This window comes from Pyrus communis, chromosome 10 (genome assembly GCF_963583255.1).
Source record: "Pyrus communis chromosome 10, drPyrComm1.1, whole genome shotgun sequence".
Classification (NCBI taxonomy): Eukaryota; Viridiplantae; Streptophyta; class Magnoliopsida; order Rosales; family Rosaceae; genus Pyrus; species Pyrus communis.
In genome coordinates this window covers 6,145,747-6,162,536 of record NC_084812.1, presented here as the reverse complement: position 1 = coordinate 6,162,536, position 16,790 = coordinate 6,145,747, and the positions used below count along the sequence as shown (strand labels likewise).

The 16,790-nt window shown below is 35.3% G+C and overlaps 2 protein-coding genes and 1 pseudogene across 2 annotated transcripts; all 3 read left to right on the top strand.

The window, feature by feature from the left end:
- Positions 1-2,236: 2,236 nt before the first annotated feature.
- LOC137748240 (pectinesterase/pectinesterase inhibitor PPE8B) lies at positions 2,237-5,256 on the top strand. The gene is made up of 3 exons (XM_068488358.1): positions 2,237-2,733; positions 2,971-3,492; positions 4,476-5,256. The coding sequence occupies exons 1-3, from the start codon at positions 2,424-2,426 to the stop codon at positions 5,171-5,173; spliced, it is 1,530 nt and encodes a 509-aa protein (XP_068344459.1). The 5' UTR covers positions 2,237-2,423; the 3' UTR covers positions 5,174-5,256.
- Positions 5,257-10,051: 4,795 nt separating this feature from the next.
- LOC137748932 (probable pectinesterase/pectinesterase inhibitor 12) lies at positions 10,052-12,968 on the top strand. Its single transcript, XM_068489122.1, has 3 exons — positions 10,052-10,995; positions 11,911-12,604; positions 12,691-12,968. Exons 1-2 carry the CDS (start codon positions 10,062-10,064, stop codon positions 12,597-12,599), a joined length of 1,623 nt encoding a protein of 540 aa, XP_068345223.1. The 5' UTR covers positions 10,052-10,061; the 3' UTR covers positions 12,600-12,604; positions 12,691-12,968.
- Positions 12,969-14,056: 1,088 nt separating this feature from the next.
- LOC137747744 (pectinesterase/pectinesterase inhibitor PPE8B-like) lies at positions 14,057-15,200 on the top strand (annotated as a pseudogene).
- Positions 15,201-16,790: the final 1,590 nt, after the last annotated feature.

The window sequence follows — 16,790 nt, the reverse complement described above, 5'->3', positions numbered from 1 at the left end:
ATCTATATTATAACACGTGAATTAGTATTACTAAGTGATAATATCATCATACACTGAAAAATTTCCTATCAAGATGGAATGCATGAGTCAATTGAGTTCACACTTATTCAGTGGTTGCATGTATATAATGCTTTGTCTTAATTAATATTGAATTTGATCACCTATTCTATCCATGTGGAACTCTCCCCGCTTGTTAATTTATTTTTCGACCTAAAATTTTTTTTTCTACCAAAGTGGAATTGACGATAACCTTCAAATCTTCCAAACTTTGATTTCTCTTTCAACGTGGATGAATTTGACCATACATACGTTACCAATATTGATCTAAGAACAGCAATATTCTTTTCTCCTTCTTTTTCTTTTCTAAATTTGCAGTTGGGATCTGAGTTGTTAAGTTAGTAGTATTTAGCCAAGAGGAGTTATGAAAAGGAAAAAGATAAAGAGAGGAAGAAAATGTTCCTTTCTAGCTTTAGACTTGTCTATTCATTGATGCATGTGCCTTCATATGGCTTCTTCACTGGTTCATTCAATCAGGCCTGCTATAATTTCCATCGCCATGAATAATACTTTACCCATAACGTTCAGATTTTATTTTATTTTTCCGATAATGTTTAATGTTATCTGCCAGATGTATACATTAATGTTGACGTTGAGCGAAATATTGAATTTAGGATTATGATACGTCAAGAGTTCGACTTCCCTTAGCCAAGTACTAAATTCTAATTGTGATATATTAAGAGTTGGAGAGATTTTTCAGTATGATCAATACACGAAATGATATATCATGTGTCATTATATAAATTGTGTGATATATGTGTTAAAATATTAATAACTTAAAAAAATAAAATTTCCCACTACTTTTATAAAAACATATGATATACCACTCGTATTCCGATCACAATTAAAAATTTCTCCGAGAGTTCGATTCGGTGAACTTATGGATGGAATATTTTAAAGAGAGAAGAACTCTTCTTTCCCTTATAAAATATTAGAAAAATAATATAATCTGGAGTAGCTTGTGTAACAAATTGACTTTAGAAGGTGCTGAAATCTGGAAAAAGAGATATGTGTACACGTGGCACACCGGCACGCAGATGTTAATAATCACAGTCAATCCAATTGTTCTTGGAAGAGGAGAGGGGGAATGCATGGAAAGACAAGTAATTTGCATGCAATGGCCGCTCAACGGACAGAGACTGACTTGTGCATGATACGTGTTCACTAATACAGCGATATTTAGTGTCAATAATAATTAATTTGCAAAATTTTTTTTTACACATTTTTACATTATTGATACAGAATACAATCATATAATAGTACATTCAATACATACAAATTCCTTTTCCAAGATTCTAATTGCCTAAGAACACAATAACATGGCATGCATAAATATAGAGATTTTGAGTGTGCTTGGAACACAGAGTGATACGTCACATATTATTATATAATTTGAAGATTTTTTTTTTGAAGTACCTTCCACTTGTATAATTATATGTGAGGTTGTACCCGTATTCTAAGCACATTAAAAAATTTCTTGCAAGACCGCGTCCCTAATTATTGCAAAAATCCTACTAAAAATCCAGTATCACTTAAATGAACTTACGTGACATGACTAGTGATATAGCAAATTAACAAATTGGTACCCAAGAAAAAATAAGCACTATTTTCATTTGCAATTGCATGTGGGGTTTTTGAATTTGAGAATGAAATCCTGACATCACAATGTCAATGGGGAGAAATTTTTAGTTGTAATGAGAATACAGATGGTACATCACGTGTTTTTATGTAAGTGATGCAAATTTTTTATTTTTAAGTTATTAACCTTTTAACACACATAATCCACCATTGTTATAAAAACACGTGATATATCATCTCGTGTGATGATCACACTGAAAAATCTCTCGTCAATGGGGACCGCCGACACATGGTCTGTTTCTATATTTGAACAAATGAAACACTTTCATATAATTCGCCGAATTAAGATCTTTAGTAGAAAAACTTTGGTGCAGTTTTTTTTGTTACATAACACTAGTAAGTGTTGAATTAATGCAACAGAACTCAGTAAAAATAAATTTATTTTAATTCATATTGTCATTTAATTGGAAGCTTACAAAATGTTATGTCAATCAGCATTATCACGTGATACGAATATTGCTGGTGGATTTTGCTTTCGATTTGTATATAATAGAGCCTTGCAGCCTTCTTCCCCAACTTGCAATCGGCACGACTACTGACTCATATGCCATATCAACCATGATCCACCGGCCCTCTTAAATTCCCTCACCTGCCTAAACAACCTCTACTCAATCAACCCCATCCACTCTTTCCCTTAAATAGTCTCCTCCTCCACTCTCATATTTATTTGTTAGTCACACAGAATTAAGTAGGTCTTCGTCATTGAGCACCTTTTTTTTTTTTTGAAAATGGCTTCTGGGAAACTGCTTTTTTTTTTAGTCTTATTGTGTGTCTGCTGCAAAAGCAGAATCCCTTTCGCTAGCTGCAGCTTCCCAGATGACATACAGTCAGAGTGCTTGAAAGTGCCTGCATCCGAATTTGCGGGCTCGTTGAGGGACACCATTGATGCTGTGCAGCAAGTGGCCACCATACTCTCCCAGTTTGCAAACGCCTTCGGTGATTTCCGCCTTTCCAACGCCATTTCCGACTGCCTTGATTTGCTTGACTTCTCTGCTGATGAGTTGAACTGGTCCCTTTCTGCTTCCCAGAACCAGAAAGGTAACTACTTCTTAACAGAAAAACATTCCCACTTATTAGATAAAATAACATCCCACTTAGTCCCTTAAATTAAGTGCTTAAGTTTGTTATTAATATGAGATTTTTTGTTTGTATGACATTTTCGTTAGCTGTTTGACGTGTCCTACGCATTTTGGGTAGTTTAGATTCTGGTTCATGAAGTCAAGGGGTGGATTGAAATCTAAGCTAATTAAATAAAAACTTCCCTTTTTTTTTAAGGCAAAAGTAACAGCACAGGGAAACTAAGTTCTGATCTGAGGACATGGCTGAGCGCTGCACTAGTTAACCAGGACACATGCAGTGATGGGTTTGAAGGCACCAACAGCATTGTCAAAGGGTTGGTCTCAACTGGCCTCAACCAAGTTACCTCCTTAGTCCAAGACCTCCTCACTCAAGTGCACCCGAATTCCGATCACCAGGGTCCTAACGGTCAAATCCCAACGTGGGTTAAAACCGAAGATCGAAAACTTCTACAAGCCGACGGTGTCAATGTGGATGCAGTTGTTGCCCAAGATGGTACCGGGAATTTCACAAATGCGATGGATGCCGTGTTAGCAGCCCCGGATTACAGCATGAGCCGCTACGTTATATACATCAAGAAAGGCACATACAAGGAGAATGTGGAGATCAAGAAGAAAAAATGGAACCTAATGATGATTGGAGATGGTATGGATGCTACCATAATCTCTGGAAATCGAAGCTATATCGATGGTTGGACCACATTTCGATCGGCAACATTTGGTAAGCATATGCTTAATAATTTGTCGCACACTATCAGTTCCTCCAAACATGCAAATCGCAGATTGACACATACAAAAATGTGCACAAATGTCAAAGTCTTATTTGTATATGTGTGTAATTTGTTTGTAAGGAGCAGAGCATTTTCCGGATTTTTCACCCGAAACTTTTTCTTTTTACCTAAAGTATCGTAGATTTTTCTTTCTTTCTTTATCCTATCAACTTTGGATTTGGGGGCCATGCAACATTCGGTATCCTAGTCTAAGATTGGAATCTTAATGAGATCCCAACCAATTCAATTATGTTCACCTTAATAAAATGGTAGATGGGAGGCATGAGAGCAAAGTACATGATCCCAATGCATGATAGAAGCTAGGGTTATTTAGTCTAGTGTCACATGCAAAGACTCACTTTTTATTTCTTGGAAGAAAACGTCAAGCATGTTGCATATTTAATTTCTTGGCCTCACCTAGCAGAACACATTGAATAGTCTTACATCAAGACCAAAACAATTCATTATTTTGGCATGTACATCTTATTTTGCAATGAGATTTGGTGTGCATTGGTTAGTACATAGTCTTTCTTTAATAATATCGGCTACGGCAAAGAAGTTATATGTGATCGACGCATATATTTTTGTAGGGTTGATGTCATAATTGCTTAACTTATATGTATTTTAATTTTACAGTTCTTCTATTGTGGTACGTCTATTACTGTAATTTTTTTGTCTATTTTAACCATTTTACTACACCTAAGCGGACCATTTTACCTTTAAGTCAACCAATATTGGAGTAACATAAATGATGCAATTGATGGACTATAGAATTTAAAAATTGAATAGAACGATGAAAGTGAAACACGAGTATAAGTTTAGGACCATTATCGTGATTTAGTCTTTTGGTTATATTCTCTACACTACATGGAATTTGTATTCAACCGTTCATATTACGAAAACTGATCCTGTTTTCATTGAACTATGTATTCAGCTGTGAGTGGCAGAGGGTTCATAGCAAGAGACATAACGTTCGAAAACACGGCAGGGCCACAGAAGCACCAGGCAGTAGCCCTAAGATCGGATTCCGACCTATCGGTGTTCTACAGATGCGAAATAAGAGGGTACCAAGACACACTCTACGCACACACAATGCGCCAGTTCTACAGAGATTGCAAAATAAGTGGTACAGTTGACTTTATTTTTGGTGATGCAACTGTTGTGTTCCAAAACTGTCAGATCCTTGCCAAAAAAGGCCTACCGAATCAGAAGAACAGCGTCACAGCCCAAGGCCGGAAAGACCCGAATGAGCCGACCGGAATCTCCATCCAGTTCTGCAACATAACTGCAGATGCAGACTTGTTACCCTTTGTCAACTCCACTTTTACTTACCTTGGTAGGCCTTGGAAGCTGTATTCAAGAACTGTAATAATGCAGTCTTTCTTGAGCAATGCCATAAGGCCTGAGGGGTGGCTTGAATGGAATGCAGATTTTGCTTTGAGCACATTGTCTTATGGTGAGTACATGAATTATGGGCCTGGAGCGGGCCTCGGAAGCCGGGTCAAGTGGCCCGGCTACCGAGTCTTTAATGAATCTACTCAGGTAAAGAACTATACTGTGGCCCAATTTATTGAAGGCAACCTGTGGTTACCCCCCACTGGTGTCAAATATACAGCAGGATTTGGGGCTTGAGAATTCAAGCAGTTGATGTGTAATTTCAATCTTGTACTTAATTATATCTTCTTCAATCAATTTTGTTTTGTTAAGAAAATTTAGAGCAGTAATTGGTAATTTAAGTATCATAGATGAATGGGTTTTCTACTCTTAACAATCAAAGTGATCCCTTTCGTCCCGAGTTCTCTTAAGTCAGAACTCGGAATGAAACCAAACTCCCCAACTAGGGTTCGAAGTTCGAACCTATGTCAGTTTTCTACCATACAATTAAAATACTGAAATAGGTTTTTGGGAACCAGCTTGGGCGTTCTACAAAATAAGAAATGGAAAAACAGAACATGAAAAAAAGTCATGGGTATAAGCTTGTTATGAGGAGAAACTTACACACACTTCCCTTGACCAAAAAAAAAACTTACATACACTTCAGGTGTCACATCAACAGTTTTCTAATTTTATCAAGCATTATTATATGTTTTAATCTTTTAAAAAATAAAAAAAATTTAATGAAAAAAATTTGAAAACTTTGAGTTTTAACTTTAAAGATAAAATAAAAAGTAAAATGAATACTACCATGATTAACTTTTTAGTGTAAAAATGTAATTTTTCATTAAAATAAACAGTACCATGAGTTTTTCGTTAAAATTCATTTTAAATAATAACTCTATGTTTTAACCTTTTACATTATAACGTGTTGAATGGAAACTTGAAAGTCCTCCCCGCATTTTTACTTTTTTTTTATTTTTTTACCAATTAATTAGCAATTGTAATTATTGGCAATGCTCATCATAACTCATTAGTCGGGCAAGTGAGATAACAAGGATTGTCTGCCTTCTCATTTTTGGTATCCTTTTGTGTTTTCTTATTTTGTGATCACGGTTAAACCACGTCAACATTTTATATTATTTTTTTTATAAAGGTAATAATACAAAAAAGAATAATAATATAAAATGTTAACGTAACTTAACCGTGATCACATAAACATGAAGTACAGGAAGTGGAAGAGCTGACATTCCTTGTCCATTTACAAGACAGATGTCTACGCAGATAAAGAAAGACTTTAAAAGTTGACAGAAAAAGAATCAAGGCATGTCAGATATTGAGAGATAAATAATGCACACATATTTGTCTGTCTCCCGAGATTTTTCAACATACAAAGGTCAAGTTGCAAATTGCAATTAGGTGTGTATAGCAGTTGGCGTGCAAATGCAATTACCTCATATTTCAACCAATGCGATTTCCTTCAATTTGTAATGCTTTGTGAGTGTGTTTTGGTTGGGAAAAAACCTTTATTCACGGAAGTTTCATGTTACATAAATATTGTCCGGTCATGGAATGCACATCCGTTTTTTAATAAAGAGAATAATACCGATATATTTTTGATGATCCGTTAATATCATTATCAATGAATCATACTGACATATGATTGATGTTTTTGACAATATTAATAATAAAAAGAGACGTCGTGAACAAAATATTTATATATCTAAACATGAGGTCATCTCCAATCGAAAAGGACCATGTTTAGCCCTGCAAGAAATTATTTTTTTAATAAATAGTATCAGGTCATATTTTATATCATCTCTAATCGAGGGGGTCAAAGGGCCATAGGCTAAAACATACCCCTTTGACAAAAAACCCATCTCCAACCGAAAGGGGCTATTTTTAGCCCCCTCCATAATGTATTATTTTGATTGAATTAATATGGTTAATTAAATTAAACTACCATATTAAAATAAGGTTTTTGGATATATTTTGAGTGTCACTTGTCACTAAATTAATAAGCCTCCAGATTTCTTATCTTTATATAATGAAAATGATGTGAAAAATTGGTGAAGAATTGAAATAAAAAGAGATAAGATAGTATGGAATGGTAAAAATGATGTTAGAAATGGAGTAGAAATGACTTAGGTATTTGTAGGAAAAAAATTAGAATTTATTTTAAAAAATTTTGTCTAAAAAAAGTCAAATCTAACAATAATCTGATGTCAGCATGACGTCAAGTAGCATGTGTTTGGGTTGGGCTATTGGGCCGACTGCTCTTGGCTAGCCCGTTGGCCGGATCTCTAATTTTTGGCCAGGTGGGGCCCACGAATCTTTTTGGCTTAGCCTTCAGTTGGAGACGATTTTCGTGTCAAAACTGACTATTTTTAGCCTATGACCTTTTGGTCGGGTTGGTTGGAGATGACCTGAAATGGGCACCTAAAACTGTTTTTAATTTTTGTAATTAAGTCAAGAATGTTGCTATCTAATTTGGATAGTGCTATTTACAAACTATTTTTTACTTCTCATACATCTTTTCAATTTTCAAACGTCGGATCAAATGAATTTAAAAAAATATTAATAATTAAAAAATATCGAAATATGTAAAGAAAAAAAAAGAATGTGTCAACAATGTTTTTCTCTAATTTTCAGTGTGAGGCTCAAACAGCATTCTATTCACAAACTCCCAAAAGATGACCGACTGACTGACTCCATAATCCAGAGACTCCACATACTACGCCGAGGTACCATGTGGCATATGTCCATATTTTTTCAAACATGAATATCGCATAATGGGGAGGAACGAGAGGACCGTCCTTCTCCTGTCCCCTTGAACCATATAATATGAAAGTAAATAATATATGCAGAGAAAATGTTATTAAGATTTTCAGAAGGAAGAAGATCGCTTCCGAATTTTTTTGCGGGAATTCTAAAGATTCTTGAATTTGGTGTCTCTATTATTTATCGTACGATTAGTTTTTGTCAGGTACTGTTCATATTTAATATTAAATAAATATATTTAAAATGATTTCTGACCATATAATTAACGATAAACACACAGAATTCAAGAATTTTCAGGATCTCCGTAAAAAGGATCGGAGGAAATCCTCTTCCTTTTCGGAATACAGAATACAGTCCCTTTATCTGTTTTGGAACTTTTCAATAGGACAACAAACCTAACATAAAGTATATTTCCCGTGAAAGCAACGAATTATTCAAGGATCTTCAGGATCCCACAGAGAGGAGGAGATCATCTTCCTTTTCAGAATACAGTCTCTTTATCTGTTTTGAAACTTTTCAAAAGGACAACATACCTAACATAAAGTATATTTCCCGTGAAAGAAACGAATTAAAGAAAATAAATAGAGCTGAGAATCTACTTTACAACCGACAGTATATATTAGGAAACTTTAACGAAAAGCTTATGATACTATTTATTTTAATGAAAAATCATATTTTTACATCAAAAGTTCAATCCGGATACTATTTACTGTACCATTTATTTTGTATTTTTCGTTAAAACTCAAAGTTTTCAAGCCATTTTCATTCATTTTTCTTATATTTTATTGTATTTGTCACTCCTATTATATGATCAACCGCGAAGAATTAAGATTTCTCCGCACGGAGGTTGGAAATATAATATAGTATGTCACATCCTGGGCCGGGCGGGACCACTTCCGGGGCCCGACTCCACTGTAGCACGATATTGTCCGCTTTGGGCCCCTAGCACACCCTCACGGTTTTGTTTCTGGGAACTTACATAAGAACTTCCCAATGGGTCACCCATTCTGGGAGTGCTCTCACGCGCTACTCGCTTAACTTCGGAGTTCTGATGAAATCCGAAGTCAGTGAGCTCCCAAAAGGCCTCGTGCTAGGTAGAGATGGGAATATAAATTTAAGGATCACTCCCCTAGACGATGTGGGATGTCACATAGTACTTGTATATATTAACATGAACAATACTTGTATTTTCCTTTTGAAGGGACGAACTCATTTCCCCATTTGAAATAACGTATATTCAACATAAGAAATTTATAATCAAAATCGTTCGAATTTTTTAATCTTAATTTGAAGATCAACCAAACACAAAGGTTAGATGCAGTCATAATATAAAGGAAAAGTTACGACGCTAATGGAACGTTGGTTTGATTTTGGTCATGTCTCGAAAGCAAGGCATGACAATTAGAGAGGTATGTTATGACGTCACATGTCAATCCTGGAGGTATCTCGGGATCAGGGTGTGACAATTTTAGTGGTATCAAAATCATTCGAATCATATATTATTTAGTCTTTCAAATGTCTCAAGTAAATGGACGGTTCATCATTAGTATGGTATTTGGTACCTACACGTCGATTTATTTGATACATTTGGATTATTAAATGATCTCCGATTCGAATGTTTTTTTTAGGGATAATCTTCAAATAAGGATTAAGAAATTGACCGGTTTTGAGTATAAATTTTTTACGTGAAGATACGTTATTTGCAAGTGAGGGAATGAGCTCCATCTACTCAAAGGGGAATGCAAGTATTATTTTATTAGCATTGTCATTAAACTCTAATTATTATTATTGATAATACTTGTATCCTTGAACTAATGAGCTCATTTCTCCCATGCAAATATGTAGATTCACTATATAAATTTCATAATCGAACTCACTTAATTTCTTAATCTTCACTAAAGATTACTCTTACAAAAAATAATTAGAATCGGAGATTATTTAGTAGTTGAAATGTATAGAACAAATTAATGGTGTAGATACCAAGTAACGTATTCATGATAAACTGTTCATTTATTTAATATGTTTGAATGAAACTATTTCTGATTCAAATGATTTTTTATAGAAATAATCTTCAAATGATGGTTAAGAAATTGGACTGTTCCGATCATTGAGTTTGTAAGTTAAAGATACATTATATGTAAATAGAGGGATATGTGTATCTCTCACTGGATGAAAGTTATTTTTTATTTTTTATTTTTTATTTTTTGGCAAAATAAGACCTTATCCGTATTTTAATTTATTAAGCTAAGCAAATATCCATTTATGTCCCTACCCCACAAGTTGTGCACTTTTATGCTCTTATACTCGGACCCTTACATGTTATTATATCAGTTTTCTTTTCTCGCAACTCCTCCTCTGACGTCTCATGGCTTCCTCCACTGCAAAACTGCCGCAGCTCCTCTGCATAATCTTATTTCTCCACATTTCTTCCTCTTCTTCTTCGTCTTCGTCTTCGAACAGGACTACTTTTAATCCCCATTTGTCGTCCATAAGATCATTCTGCAAGTCCACACCCTACCCAGACATCTGCTTCGACTCACTAAAACTCTCAGTCTCCATAAACATCACTCCCAACATCCTCTCCTACCTCCTCCAATCCCTCAACGTCGCCATCTCCGAAGCCGCAAAGCTCACCGATCTTTTCTACAAGGCCGGACAGTACTCGAACATCGTCGAGAAGCAAAAGGGAGCTGTCCAGGACTGCAAGGAGCTCCACCAAATCACTCTCTCTTCCTTACAAAGATCCGTGTCTCGAGTCCAGGCACAAAATGCCAAGAATCTTAACGATGCTAGGGCTTACCTAAGCGCTGCTCTCACAAACAAGAACACTTGCATGGAAGGATTGGATTCTGCTTCTGGCCCTATGAAGTCAACCCTAGTCAACTCCTTGACTAGTACATACAAATATGTAAGCAATTCTCTCTCAGTTATCTCAAAGCAAGGGGCTAATAAAGGGCGCACAAACCGCCGTCTTATGAGCGTTCCGAGGTGGTTATCGAGGAGAGACCGCCGGATATTGGAGAGCTCCGGCAATGAATATGACCCCAGTGAAGTCCTAACGGTTGCCGCAGATGGATCGGGGAACTTCACCACAATTAGTGATGCTATTATTTTTTGTCCAAATAATAGTTATGATAGGACGATTATATATGTCAAAGAAGGGGTTTATGAAGAAAATGTGGAGATTCCGAGCTACAAGACCAACATTGTTCTTCTTGGAGATGGAAGTGACATCACTTTCATCACTGGTAACCGCAGTCGTGGTGATGGAGGGACTACATTCGGATCTGCAACCGTAGGTAATTAAGGGGGGTGTATTCAATTTGGGATTTTGAAGGATTTTAATTCTTTTAATGAATTTTGGGGTATTCAATCAGGATTTTAAGTAATTCTTTGAAATTCAATATGTATTCAATTAGGATTTTAAGATAGTTTATTAAAATCCTTAGAAATATGAGTGTATTCAATTAGAATTTTAAAGAAGTTTATAACATTCAGGTGTATTCAATTAGAATTACAATTTGAAAAATTTGGAAAAATATTAGAGGGAATTGGAGAGATTTTGTAGTGTATTTTAAGCATCCACAAATCTCATCTCTCCTCATAAGATTTCAAAGGAATTAAATTAAAATTTTACATAGAATCTTTACAAATCAATTAAACTTCATAAACTTCATAAAAATCTATGAATTTATAAATCTATTAAAATCTCTTAAATTCCAATTGAATACACCCCTGATGATGTGTGATTAGTTTTCATGTAAAAGTCATTTTACGCCTGACTAATTTTTCAATGACTTTTTCACCCGTCATATGAGCAAAATGGGTCAAAATTAGGTCGAAAAGTTTGATTTGGATATACTGACATTTCCGACCCGACCATAATGATGACTAGTACAATATAAGAAAATTCTTAAAGATACTATTGAGGTTAAACTTGTTATTAGTTAGTCCAATCAAACTTCCTATATGCATTTCGTCCAATTCGCTTACGTACGCCTCTCATGTGAGAGGGTGAAAAGATTATTTCAAGTTTTATTGAAGGATTAAATAAACTTTAATGTCTTAAAATGATCTTTTCACTCTGTCACATGACACACACATAACATGCTTAACCATAGGGGATGATTAGTGCAGTTTTTGAAAAATCATGTTTACATTTGCTAGCCCTTTCATTCCCAGTTCGTTTTAACAAACATAATCAATTTTTTCAGCTGTGTCCGGAGAGGGCTTTCTAGCAAGAGACATAACAATTCAGAACACGGCAGGGCCAGAAAAGCTCCAAGCAGTTGCTCTGAGAATGAATGCAGACTTGGTTGCAATTTACAAATGCACTATCGATGGCTACCAAGACACGTTATACGTGCACTCTTTCAGACAATTCTACAGAGAGTGCAATATATTCGGAACCATAGACTACATATGTGGTAACGCCGCAGTTGTATTTCAAGCATGCAACATCGTGTCCAAGATGCCAATGCCGGGACAATTCACAGTCATCACGGCGCAGTCCAGGGACACACTAGATCAGAACACAGGAATCTCCATGCAGAATTGCTCCATTGTAGCCAGTGATGAGTTGTACTCCAATTCCAGCATTGTCAAAAGCTACTTAGGCCGGCCGTGGAGGAATTACTCTACGACTGTTGTCCTGAAGTCCTACATTGACGACTTTATTGACCCGACTGGGTGGACTAATTGGGCCGGGGACCAAGGGTTGGACACTTTGTACTATGGAGAGTATGAGAATTATGGTCCTGGCGCTGGGACGGATAATAGAGTGAACTGGAGAGGGTATCATGTTATGGACTACTATGATGCATCCAATTTCACGGTGCAAGAGTTTATTGCTGGTGATGAATGGCTGCAGTCCACTTCATTTCCTTATGATGATGGCATCTGATCTCTGTAAGAATACTCTTGTTTGACATAGTTTTTTCATACATTTTCAAAATATGTATATCAAAGGTTTCTGAATTTTTTTTGGGTACAAGGGATATTTTCTGATAGGAGGTTCAACACTTTGGGCAGTTCAGAGTTCAAACCATGAACCCCAAATAAAACGCTAACAATTTTGGCCACTGCCTCGTGAACTCTATGAAGAGTGAAGACAACAAAAGAGAGGCTATTTTACAAAATTTCATGTGATTTTCACTCAATTAATGTAATTAAAATGTCGTAGACAAATGTACTGTCCATGTCCTCATTCAATTGTATTCGTAATTGAGAGTAATGATCATGTTAGCTTACCTCGTGACATGATAATTGGTAAGGGTAGAATTTTTTTGTCAAATTGCGGCGCCAACTGAATTGCTAACCGTGCCATACCGATTTTGTGTTAAATTTTTTGTGCCAATCGGTAATGGTACAGTATTGTACCGTCCCGAAATTTCATGGTACGGTATTGGTAATGGATGCCCTGACCATGGTATTACCGTACCGTACCTAAAATATATTTTATATGTTATATAATATATAATTATATGACACATATTTATAATATTTCAATAATTCGAAAATAAAACCCTACTTATATTAGCAGTGTTGTTGGTGACTTTGATCTCTTGAGTTGGTGGAAATCAAACACAAAAGAGTTCCCAATTCTTTCACAAATAGCCAAGGATATCTTTGCAATCCTCACTTCTACTGTTGCTAGTGAAAATGCATTTGGCCTAGGGAGAAGGGTTGTGGACCCTTTTAGGGCATTCTTGACTCCTAAAATGTTAGAGGCACTAGTGTGTACTAGTGATTAGCTTAGGGCGGATGAAGTAAACTTCTACCAGGAACCAATGGAATATACGCTTTGATTTTACAAGGAAATGGAAGAAGTGGAAACAAGTAAGATATACTTTAATTTTTTAAGTAAATTTGTTATTAAATGGTTTTCAACTTTAATTCTTCTTGCTACTAATATGTTTTCTTTGTTTGTAATGTAGGCTTGACACAAGTTCAAGGTCTCCTCCAAAAGCTTCGACATCTCAAGCTTGAAGAATTGATCAATGAATTTTACTTTTTGAAGTTTAGTTCCAATTTTTATTTGGTTTGAAACTTTAACTTCTATTGGGATTGTTAACTTCTATTTGTTTTGGTTCGTAAGTTCTATTTGAATTGTAAACTTAATTTTCATCATGAATCTTGATGCATCATTTGAATTATTGTGTGTGTGTGAATTGTGAATGATGAATAATAGATGAATTTAGGCTACAATATATGAGATAAAGGTACCAAAAAAAAAAAAAAAGTTTTGTCCTTGAATTGGGTTAAAAAAACAAAAACAGATTTTGTCCAAAAGCAAAGTGGCAATTACCATTAACATACCATGCCAACCAAACTTCGGTATATTGAAAGTTTAGTACTGCAATGGTAATAGATTTTGTCAAACCAAAAGTTCGGTATGGTAACTGTACCGAACCCACCCCTAATAGTTGATATGTCGATTAACACTAAATTATAACAGTCGGTGTTGCAAGAAAACATCATAAGGGCTTCTAATCAAGTCAAGATGTTATTTGTTCTTTAATTAGTTGAAGAATGTTGAAAATAGCCAAACACATATATAGGGTTAAGATTTCAGTACACACGTTTTGAACACACATTTTCACATACATTTTTTAAGGATTCGCTTCATAATGTATTTCAGTGATTCAATTGTCTATTTTTTATGTCTTACCTCAAATATTTGACGTAGAATTTAAAAACTGAATTGAATGACTAAAGTGAAACATGAGTGTATAAGTTTAGGACCATTGTCGTGATGTAATCTTTTTGTTATATTCTCTACACTACTAGGAAATCGTATTCCATCATTCATATTTTATATTACGAAAACTGATCCTGTTTTCATTGAACTATGAATTCAGCTGTGAGTGTCAGGGTTTCATAGCCAGAGACATAACATTCGAAAACACGGCAGGGCCACAGAAGCACCAGGCAGTAGCCCCAAGATCGGATTCCGAACTATCAGTGTTCAACAGATGCCAAATAAGAGGGTACCAAGACACACTCTACGCACACACGATGCGCCAGTTCCACAGAGATTGCAAAATAAGTAGTACAGTTGACTTCATTTTTGGTGATGCAAGTGTTTTGTTCCAAAACTGCCAGATCCTAGCCAAAAAAGGCCGACGGAATCAGAAGAACAGCGTCACAGCCCAAGGCCGGAAGGACCCGAATGAGCCGACCGGAATCTCAATCCATTTCTGAAACATTACTGCAGATGCAGACATGTTACCCTTTGTTAACTCAACTTTTACTTACCTTGGTAGGACTTGGAAGCTATATAGCCTGTATTCAAGAATTGTAATAATGCAGTCTTTCTTGAGAAATGCCATGATGCCTGAGGGGTGGCTTTAGTGGAATGCGGATTTTGCTTTGAGCACATTGTCTTATGGAGGAGTACGTGCCCGGGCTGCCGAGTATTTAATGAGTCCACTCAGGCCAAAACTATACTGTGGCTCAATTTATTGAAGGCAACCTGTGGTTGCGCACTACTGATGTCAAATAACTGCAGGATTTGGGGCTTGAGGATTCAAGCAGTTGATGTGTAATTTCAATCTTGTATCTAATTATATCTTCTTCAATCAATTTTGTTTTTGTTAACAAAATTTAGAGCAGTAAAAAGTAATTTAAGCACCATAAATGAACCAGTTATCTACTCTTAACAATCAAAGTGAACTCTTTCTTCCTGAATTCTTTCTTTTAAGTTAGAACTCGGAATGATCCAAATAGGTTCGAACCTACGCATTCAGTTTTCTAGCATACAATTAAAATACTGAAATAGGTTTTAGGAACCAGCTTGGGCATTGTACAAAACAAGGAATGGAAAAACAGAACAAGAAAAAAAGTCATGGGTATAAAGTTTGTTATGGGGAGACTTACCTACACTTCAATTACCACATCAATGGTAATCTAATTTTATTGCACATTATTATATATTTTAAATGTTTACATAATAGCTTGTGATCGACTTGAAACACCGGAACCCTAGTTTCTTAATTGAATGGAATAGCTTGAAAATTCTCCCTTCATTTTTAATTTTTTTTTGTACCAATTAATTAGCAATTGTAATTATTGGCAATGCTCATAAGTCAGGCAAGTGGGATAAATAATTTACAAGACAGAGGTCTATGCAGACAAAGAAAGGCTAAAAACGTTGATACAGGAAGAATCTGTGCATGTGAGATATTGGGAGATAATAGGACAGATAAATAATGCACACAAAGGTCAAGTGCAAAAATTACAATAAGGTGTGTATATTGAGTGTGTTTTGGTTGGGAGAAAATCTTCATTCACGGAAGTTTTATTTTATGTAAAGAGAGTAACGTCAATATATTTTTGATGATGCGTCAATATCACTATCAATGAATGACAAATTATATTGGCAATATTAATAATAAAAAGAGACGTCTTGGACTAAAGTCTATATATTTAAACATGTAATGGGCCCCTAAAACTTTTTCTAAAATTTGTAATTAAGTCAAGAATGTTGCTAGAGCTGTCATCGATCAAATTTGAATAGTATTATTCATACATTTATTTTTACTTCTCATACATTTTTTTAAATTTTAATTGTCGGATTAATTAAATTGAAAAAAATCAACGATAAAAAATTAACAAAATGTATAAGAAATAAAAACAGATAAGTAAAATAGCATTTTTCTCTAATTTTCAGTGAAAGCTTAAACAGCAGTCTACTCACAGACTCCCAAAAGATGACCGACTGACTCCATAGTCCACCCACTAGGCCAAGGTATCCTGTGGCCCATGTCCATATTTGTTCAAACGTGCTCTTCCAACAGAAACCACATAACATGAAGAGTGAGGACCTTCCTTATCCCGACCCTTTCTGAAACCACATAACATGAAACTCCAACAAAAACAAAGGTACGTAGTAAAGCTAATTAAAAAAAATCAATAAGTATACGTAGAGAAAATATTGTTAAGATTTTCATAATACAGTCCACTTTCCCTGTTCTATTTTGAAACTTTTCAATAAGAATAATACTTGGTTACTTAAATGATGAGTAGAAGTTCCTACTCAAAATTCTTTGTTTCTAATTTATAGGTATTCGTGTTTATGATAAAAACTGTTTAT